The sequence below is a fragment of the Mizuhopecten yessoensis genome, unplaced genomic scaffold (genome assembly GCF_002113885.1).
Source record: "Mizuhopecten yessoensis strain PY_sf001 unplaced genomic scaffold, ASM211388v2 scaffold4123, whole genome shotgun sequence".
Classification (NCBI taxonomy): domain Eukaryota; kingdom Metazoa; phylum Mollusca; class Bivalvia; order Pectinida; family Pectinidae; genus Mizuhopecten; species Mizuhopecten yessoensis.
This window is the reverse complement of record NW_018405387.1, coordinates 686369-696584: the sequence shown is the minus strand read 5'-3', so window position 1 is coordinate 696584 and position 10216 is coordinate 686369. Positions and strand designations below refer to the sequence as shown.

The 10216-nt window shown below is 33.8% G+C and overlaps 1 protein-coding gene across 1 annotated transcript in view; it reads right to left on the bottom strand.

Moving 5' to 3' along the window:
• LOC110448651 overlaps nucleotides 1–10216 on the bottom strand; it is a 150099-nt gene that overhangs the window by 32273 nt on the left and 107610 nt on the right. Inside the window, exons 41-47 of the mRNA XM_021495017.1 lie at nucleotides 9555–9733; nucleotides 8497–8782; nucleotides 7380–7546; nucleotides 6169–6283; nucleotides 5478–5647; nucleotides 4806–4894; nucleotides 4256–4326 (exon numbers count right to left, since the gene is read on the bottom strand). Coding sequence (XP_021350692.1) covers nucleotides 4256–4326; nucleotides 4806–4894; nucleotides 5478–5647; nucleotides 6169–6283; nucleotides 7380–7546; nucleotides 8497–8782; nucleotides 9555–9733 — 1077 coding nt within the window. The remainder of the gene's footprint in view (nucleotides 1–4255; nucleotides 4327–4805; nucleotides 4895–5477; nucleotides 5648–6168; nucleotides 6284–7379; nucleotides 7547–8496; nucleotides 8783–9554; nucleotides 9734–10216) is intronic.

The following is a 10216-nucleotide window of genomic DNA, read 5'->3' as shown; positions in this document are numbered from 1 at the left end:
CATACCGTAACAGTTGTATTTAGCAATGTACTGTATGGTATTATTCTCACAAGGTAAGCGACTCTGAAGGTTTGTTATGTTGTCAATAGGATTTCCATTCATGTCTTGATACAACACCATACCGTTTTTATCTACAAATATCAAGATGGCTTATCAAAACATGACCCTATTTCAGTATTTATGCGACTGTTTGCCCTGAAGAGGGACACATTAAGTATGGCAAATTTGGTAAATGGAAAACGTACAGAGGTTAATGCTGAGACAGTATTTGGTATCAAAATGAACAAAGGACAATTACTCTGTAGATAATGAGTGAACTACTATATTGTAATAAGAAACACTCATTCTTCCTTAAGATACTTCAGTTTAGTATGTTTTCATATCATCTTGATTATTATTTATTTAGACAAATGATGTTGAAGGCTTGAACAGGAGAGATATTTATTTGCTACTACATTTGAAATGGGAGAAAAGCCTGAAATCAATGGGTCAATATGAAAATATGGAAACGTAAGGACAAGAACCCACATTTGTGCCGTGTAACTCAGAAAAGTAAAGAACTATACCTGGAATGTGGTGAAAGGAGAAAACAATGAACATAAATATTTCATACATGCTTTATGACATTTAAAAATCTGATTTGCATTCGCCTCTGTTTTAACGTATTTCAAACCATGAAAATAGAAACTGAAATAGCTGTTTTGCCAATTATCAATTCATCTTTCACCATTTAAACCAAACACATTTCTTGTTTATAAATTACTGGCATATTCCATTATAAGACAAATTGTAAATTTTGACAAAGTCTCATCAGATTCCTGTTATATTTGAGTAAATCATTTTTCGGAAACAGTTGGCCTCTCGGAAAGTTAGCATTTGTCACTGTGTTTAAAAATATTGACTAAGTTTCATGAGTAGCAAGCATAAACCGTCAACCAATCAGAGCACAGTTTACTGATTAATTAATGTGGATTTTGCTCAAGTTCGAACTTTATTTAGTCAACATATAATGCACATCATCAAAATTGAACGACATTTAAGCAAGTTATCTTGTGGAAACCAAAGTGTTGACCAATGGACGGATGCTCCCCGTACAACAATAAATTAAGTCAAAATGTTTGACGGGCATGTAAGAAATTGGTATCCTTCTGTTGTATGAAAATCCTTAGTTATCATTCTCAACTCTGAAACAGAAACTCTTATGAAAAATATCTAAGAATTAATAAATATGCAAGGATTTGTCAGCATTGTTTATAAATACTACAAAACAGACAGAATTATTTCACAAAATTTTCTGCAAATTGGATTTGATTGTTCTGAATTGTTTTCACTTACAAGCATTACAAGTTGAGTAGTTTCCACCAAATGCCTCCGTAAACTTCTCTTGATTGGCTTGGATTGTGGAGACCATCATACTGTCGTTACATTTCCCCATGTACGGTTTCCAGCTAAATGCTAATTTGGCGCACAGCAATGTCCGATTGTAGTTTCTAAATAAAATAAAATATGCCAGGAATTCTTCAATCATATATTCAACAGGTTCTAACTGTAACTGAGACTGTTTCAAATAGCCTTAAACTGGTCAAGTGCTCTTTTCCAACTGTGCTACAATTATATCCAAAACAAAATTAACGGCAAGCAACTTTAAACAAAGAAGCAACAATGGAATCCTCTAGTGTTGTGCCTCGTATGAAGTTCCACAAGGCCTTTGGTTCTGATATTTGGCTTGTAGGTACCAAGATGAAAGTCACATGGGTCAGATAGGTTTACAATGCATTAACTGAAGGACCATCATTTCTGTCCTTGGTGTCTCCGGCACTCTAAAGTCAGCATCATATACACACTTAGCACCATAGCTGTTCAAATGTTTAAATGACACTAAATATAAAACTGACAATCATCAAAGGTTTTATTTGTGTTTAATTAAGCGGAATCATTTTGTATGATTCATTTTTCATTGCAGGGGGTATAGGTTCCAACCGACTTAGTTATTCAGATTAACGGTATATCGATGGGAGATCTTCAGTTTAATTCCATGTAGGAACCCACAAAAGTTTTATATTCGTAACACTGGTTTTGATTATATATTCTTTCTTATTTTCAAAAAGTTTTGCAAGGTGTGATTTTCTTTTCAGATATGACTTGTCAAAGCTTTAGTAATGCTAACAAATATATAAACAGGGTTCGAATGTGTATTAATAGCTTTTTGCAATTGTTCGGTGAAAGTTGACCTCAACACAATATATTAGAAAATAACAATCACAATCACACTGCAAGACTACATCATATCCAAGTATCATATTTCTGTACCAAGTAGTTTTGAAAGGAAATATCAGGAAGTCTTGAAATTCATAGCCCTCCATCTAAATACATACTGACCAAATATCATAATCAAGGGAATTTCAGTTTCAAGAAATTGTACAAAAAAGAAAAAAGAAAAACAGAAAAAAATCCTGACGGATAGACAGCAGAGGATTCAATATTACATAAGCTCACAACCACTTTGTTAAAGTGTCATTTAGAAATTAATTAAAGAAAAGAAAAAACAAAAACAAAAACAAATGATCATATATTTGTTTCTGTTTTCAAATTGCTGCGAATGAAAAATTCTCGAAGTTTCTCAAAACAAAAAATTGGAGTCTTAAAAAACATTAACGTTTCCAGTTAATTGCACATATATACTACTTTTCAGTATTCTACCAAATAACCATCTAGAAATCCCAGAATTTTAACTTACTTGCAGTAACTTGTGGTGTCTGTCGTGTTCAGGAAATTCACCGATTTACAAGTGTTATTCAAGTGTAGTATGATGGAATGGATGTCTGAACAATTCAATTCTGGAAGAACTGTAAAATAATTGGACATTATGTTTTATTGCCAAGTCATCAATACAATGAAACAAAGTCATTCTATTCCCAAGTTGTTCATAGGAAATTTGACGGCCAATTAACAGACAACCGGGGTCGTGCCATGGCAAAAGCTCACTTGCCCTTCTGGTAGGTGCGCTTAAAATTGTCAGCGATTCTAAAAAGTCAACCAATCTCATCTAGAATATTGGTGGAAGTAGTTAATTTCAAGAATCATAGAATATAATAGTCGTCACAGTTATTTACTGAATAGACCTTCACTTGTTTATAATGTCGCTCACTGCAGCAAGACAAAGGCCAAATATTACAACTCGGGCCTCATGCTTAAACGGATATTGCAATTTGAATATTTATCATATTTAACCCTTGTAAGTTATGGGCAATAATTCTATCGTCAAAGCACATATTTCCCGCAAATATATTTAAAAAAAAGTATTTATCTGCAGTGAGTATTCAAGCTTAGAATATAGATGTCTTTAATTTTCACCAACATGAATTTACGAAATACCACTTTCAACATTTTGTCAAATTTTGACAGATAAATAAGTCAACAAGAAAATAAAGACGGTTGTTTGCCTTTTCGTGCAAGTACGATCAAAATGTGGTCTTTTTAGATATTATGTCTTGCTATTAACCTCATGCGTTGTTGTTAAAGAGATGCGCCAGTTCAACTAGAACTACAGTATATGGAAAATTCCTTTCAAACAGTAAAACGTGTACCTGTTTCATCGGTGATGCTTCGTGCGTAGACAACAGAGATGTTGGCCTGATGTGCATATTCCATTATTTTTGATTCGAACATTTGATAATCCATATTCATTATCATTGAACGACGAAGACGGAATTGATATCCTATCTTGTATTCAATCCAGCTATTGACGGATGGAACTGCCTGTCGTTTCCTTCTAGTGTGGCTTTGACTGCAAGAAATAGGTTATTATTTTTAAGAAAGATGCACGTCTTGACAAGGTCAATCAACCCTGTCTCACGTACCGGTAATAAAACAAAAGATCCATCAAGGGACCTGTATCGCTCATCGATTTCCTTTTATCGGAACTAGAAGTTGAAAATGTTTCTTAATATTTCTTGTTTTTTCCAGACCATGGTGTTAATCTTACGATTTCTTCTTAGGCTCCAAATAATCACAATAGTACCTAGTCAGATATACAAGTGGACCAATTGTACTGAATTTGGTAAAAATCAACAAGGTACACAGCCAATCAAAAGACATTTCCCCTTTTGCTTTTATGGGGCATACTCTTCATTTATACAGAATTGATACCTCTAACCTTTGCCAAAATTTGGATTAACTAGAGATGGTGTCAAAGCGATCTAACGTCCGCCTTTTTATTCAATAATTTGTCCTGCGTCCTGCCAGTTAGACTCACCTAATATCATACACTTCTGTACTGTCTGATACACAATCAGCACCAAATACTTCATTGCAAGCTTTATTCAACTACAAAGTATAAATGCATAATTTTATTTTGTTTTTAATTCAAATGCACATCTTGTCATACTATTAACAAAGAATTGTTTTTTTTCAGATCAGGTTCAATAGAGAAAGGATATCATATATAGATGCATTTTACAATTTTTAATAACACAGTATTTGAAAGAAAATCAGCATCACCACTCCACAATTTTATTAGGTAAATGTGAACAAATTTGCAACTCCTTATCTGGACAAGACTTTTTTTGTATTTCTCTTTAATACAAAATGATTGGATTTAAAGTGAAATGATAAAACAAAGACATAATAGTTATCCAACCCTCAACTGCCTTCAAGTAAAATATTTTGATTCACCACATTACCCACTCCCGCCTAAACAAAAACAATCATGATTTTATTGAGTCTGAATGCAGACAGGCTAACTAATCTTTAGAATAGAAAATGTTATGAAACTTGTGTCGAGAGAGTTAAAAGGAAATACTTACAACATCAGCAAATATCCTCTTCACTACATGCGATTCGTAGAAACTATACACCATTGCTTCTCCATAGAATGAACTATACTCTGAAAAATCTAAAAAAAAGCATTATATCATTTCAGTTAAAGGAAATTCTTTGCTCTTTACAAAAGAGAACATGTCAGACAAGTGGCGTCACTAAACACTAGTTTCTGTAATGTAAAATGTGTCAAAGAAAACACGACTCCATCTTTAATAATTACATCCATATATATTGGTATCCATTTTCAATGATGATTAAACAATCCATAGTAAATCTAAAACTGTAAATCGCTGGCATACTAATACCCCTTAATCGAACATTGAAATTAGATAAAATCCATTCTTGCCAACCTGGAGAAGAAGATTTCAGAAGAAAAATATATAGCACAAGTTATTTTCAAAGTAGGACATAGTCATTCTACTGAAAACAAAATTCTAAACGTCTTTCATCCCAGCATATTTATGGCCAAATATCATAACGATATCCCTTTTTGGGTGTTTAATTTTGTTTGGTCAAAGCTTTTAGAAGTAGGTCAAGATCATGCATTTAAACAATTCATCACAACATGCTAATGACTTTAAAAGATGAATATTTGACGCCAGACGGAAGGACAAACGAACAACAGACACAGCATACTCGTGAATAGTTCAAGTTACCTGTATCATTATAGCTATCGCACTTGGTAACATTCACATGTGGATATATAACATTTTTCCAGTGTTGTCCTTCCTTCCATGCTTGAGCTATCTGGTTCTCAGTGCACATCTCATCATGGGTAATATACATATAGGGTTGGTGAACACAATGCTTGAAAGCCCTAAATGACCTACAAAGATAAACATTAACATTTAGGCATGAACTTGCTTCTCGTCATTGATTTTCAATGGATCTTAATAACCACAATTATCAAACTGAATATGAGCTATATTACTTTACAAAAAAAAACATTTTTACTACAGAAATTATTCATAATTGAAGCAATACTTTTTAAATTCGTGCAATATTACACTTATCTTCTAATGTGAAACCAGACATTAATTGTAAGGATGACAGTGGTTCTACTGATGTAATGTTTTACACTGAACGCAAGGCTGATAGTTTTGAAAGCCTTTTCAACAAACATGTCGATGCCTTTTCCGAATTCTAACGAATATATCTTCTTTGTTACAGTTCTATCATGTTTGTCGTATTTGAATCATAGCTAAATAATGGATATACGACTATTTCAATTTGTGTGCCATCTGTGCCTAACACGATCAGGGGCGTCTCCTTAGTGAACAAGATGCAAGCATATCGTTTCAATCTAAGAACATGTTAAAAATCAAACACACGATATGTTAAACTCACATGCACTTGTCTGATGTGGAATCACCCCAAATATACGGAACATGTAGACACTGTGATACAAGCTTCAACATTAGCTTCCTTGTGTCCTTACAAATAGATCCGTTCAGCTTCTCAACTATAATATAAAAACAGGAGGGTTAGGTTTCCACATTTGATTTTCAATTGGTTTTTTGATATTGAAGATTTTGTACTTTTTACTTAATCACTTTCAAATTTTTCGTTATTTTCATTTTACAATATTGTAATCTAAAGAAAGAGACAACAGGCAAAAACTAAAAAGCAAAATATGAAAAAGTCAAACAGTAAACAATTTTGTCAAATTGATAACCTGTTATTTGATGATGATATATACTGCAATCGGATTACATTATGGCACAGCGATTCAGGCTTAAAATGCATACACATGTTTTGTGTATTTATTGGCTTTCCAATTTAACAAGTTTATAGGCAACCCTCTGGATCCACAGTTTCTCCTTTCATAATTAACAGACAAACCAAACCCTAGTCTAGATCCAAATGCTTTCCCCTACTTCTTAACGCCACAAGACTTGTTTTAGAAGAATTATCACATTACATATTTTAATCAAATATTACACTTACGATACTGCCCCTCACCAACCTAGAATTGGGCAGGAACTTAATTTTATATCATCAAAATGCAATCTCATCCAAAACAAAAACGAAAAAACAAAAAATACACAAGAGTGTTATTTGCCAGAGAACAAGGGATTTATTAATAAAACTGAACCATTTTTTGAAGGAGCAACTTAAAAACTTTACATTCATAAAGAGTATTGGATTCTAGAAAACTGGATCTGATAAAGATTTTTTGAATCTGTATTCAGTTAATTCCTTATGTGCTCTCCAAATCGACTCCTGGGTAGTTAGAGACGTACAATTTAAACATTCTGCTAGTCGTTGGTCAGTGGCACTTCTGTATTCACTGAAATGGGCACAGCAGTTTTTGAGAAGTAGTCCACAATGTGAAATTGAAAAAAGGATTAACTATACGACTGTAAATAAGTCTTCAGATCAGGCAAACCAATAATTGTTCACCAGATACATGACACATGAATACATTTATAATGACCTATGTTAACAAAGGACAAATCTTGTTTCTTTACTTAATGCTTATTTAGTTAATAAATGAAGGACAGAAAACAAATCTTAATTATATTTCAGTCTTTCTGTCTTTTTGAAGAAATATTTACCTGTCCCGTTACATTTCCCCAGTAAACTAAGGTCAACCTTTGATCCAGTATATTGCATCGAACGTGTAGCAGCCAACTTCCCAGACAATCTGAGATTACTAATATCACATTTCTCTCCCTTTTTGTCCAAATGTGTCAGGATGCATCCAAGTTCCATCTCATACACACTGAAAGTATTAAGATCAAGGAATTTGAACTCCAGGTAATGGTTACTACTGGTCAGGGTAATAAATTTCGTACCATTATGCTACAATCACATGATAATAAAACCGAATCTAGATTATTTCCAACTGAAAATAAATAATCAACACATGAAAAGGTTATTTTCCTAAATGTGCGACCCTAGAATAACGAAATTCACTCCTTTGATAATGCACTGCAGGACCTTTCAGTCCATGGAGATTATCTAATTCTATCATATTTGGGGATGAAGACAATAGTTAAAATTTTAGCCAATTTGACCCATTTCATCCCCACATATCTGGTCCTTTGTAGCGAAATACATATAATTCAAAATTTTGGTTTGCCTTTTGCCATGAAAGCTTCTGCAATATTTTATTAAATAATGTGAATTAATTGAGGACGCAAGAACAAAGACAATTACAATAATTTTAATGGGACTCATGTGACCTAAATAATAGTAAGAGTATTTTCTCTCTTTCTAAGAGCTAGAATGAGCGTAGCAGGCACTAAAAAGTGATTTGACAAAATGCCATTTTGCATGCATGTGACATAGGTTCTAAGATTGGTTCACACCATCATGTCATGGAGTACAACCATATCACAATAGATTGAGTGTCATCAATTTTGTCCCATATTTCATGTAACAACAATGGTGCGATACATTTGGTTCTATAGATCATCTCGAGAGTAATTCTACACCCTCGGGAATTGTGAGAGAAAAACATTAATGTTTAGTCAATCCTGTCTGATGTAAGATGACAGATCCCAAAGCGAGCGTAAGATTATAAGGTTCAGTACGAGGAATTGTCAAGTGTGAGAATCTATTAATCTAAACTGAGAAAAGCTTAAATGTGACATATAAATTATATCAATGTAATACCTGCACACAAGAGACTGCAAATGAGGTGGTATCAACGATGTGTTCACTGTATACATGGGATAATGCATTTCACCATTGTAACTGCCGTTCTGATGTGTGGATGATCCATTCATAGAGTGGGCTCCAGTTGTAGTGTTTTGTTGATTGGCGGTTCCATTGGTAAATGGTCTATCCGTTGTGAAGTTGGACCAATTGTGGTTGTACATGTTGGTGGCCAGTTGGTAGAGCAAGTTGGATGTTCCCATCATACACTTGTTGTACAGCGAGTAGTAATGGTTGGAATGTGTGGGTGCCAGCAAATATGCAGGTAAGACACAGAGCTGTCCATCACTGCTATTGCCTAGAAATTAAATAGAATATAAATTCAGTATTAATCCTTAACTGGCCAAGATATAACATATAACAACATTCAATGCAAAGATACAAACATTATTCTGCACATAATGATGTGAAAATATTTAAAAACAATCAAACCACATTACGTTCAAAATGAATAGTCAGAAAACTGTTTAAGACTCAGATCAATGGAGAACATTCATGATTCCAAACACACTGATGTATCAAACCTGAACTTCAGTAATTCGTACAAACTTTAGCCCTATACTTATTATAATCAAGAAAATAATGCTCAGAAAATAGTCGAATTTTGTCACATTTATGACAAAGGAAGGCATTGCAGACAGCATTACTATTCCTCCAAGTACTAGTACAGCATCATGATTATGTTCAATAATAAAGCTTTCATAGGTACCTAGACATTTACACAGATACACAATATTTAAAATCTGACCTGTGTCCAGACACCATCATTGTTACAATATGCCACAGGAAAATGTAGCCTTTATATAGCCTTTATATATACTTTCGCTGTTTGATAATGTTTTCTTTCCTCCATTAAATAGTTTGTATATACTGTTAAATAACTTTACCATACAACTGTAAAGTTCTGCTATGCATACTTTGACTGGAACCTGGTACATATTTTTAACCTAGAGACACATTAATTAATACAACTTTCAGTCTACGTATCTCTTTACACGTGTAAAAAGTAACTGGACGTTCAAATCATACATTTTGAAGAAAAAGAAAACCAGCACTGTTTTTCAATTTACCTGGACATGTGTCAGCATCAAAGGTAGATGCATTGGTGTGATGCCAGATTTCTGACATTTCACTACTGTTCACAGCATTCCTGATGGCAGGCATGGTCCACTTCAGCGCAGACCTGCTGCAGTTATGTCCCTTGGTCCGTGTGGAATTCATTATACACTCCATGCTCATGTTGTACAACCTGAAATGAGTTGTTAACACTTCTTATCAAGCAATATATGTTACTGTCTAGTTTCAGACAAAGCCATCACAGTATTATATAGACCCCAACAGAATGACAGGCTTAGACAAATCTGTCCAGTAGAAATAGAGGAACTGGAATTTGTTTACATTACAAACGGTTTTAAAATGGTCACAAAAGTCGGATGGAGTGACAATGAGTACTAAAGTGACAAATATGAATGGACAATGTCTTCCTACTTACTTGCACATAGCTAGATGAGCATCATTCTTGTTAACACTTGTACTGGAATTCCTGTTTTCAGTCATAGCATATACTAGTAGCCCCATGCAGTTGGTCCAGTTGTTATTGGCAACGGATAACTGTCCATAACTGCTACAAACATCACTTGAACCTATAATTGAAAGATTTATTATTCGTTTTAAAGAAAACAACAACGATTGTATGAAGTTTAACAATTTTACTATGTGATTATAATATCCT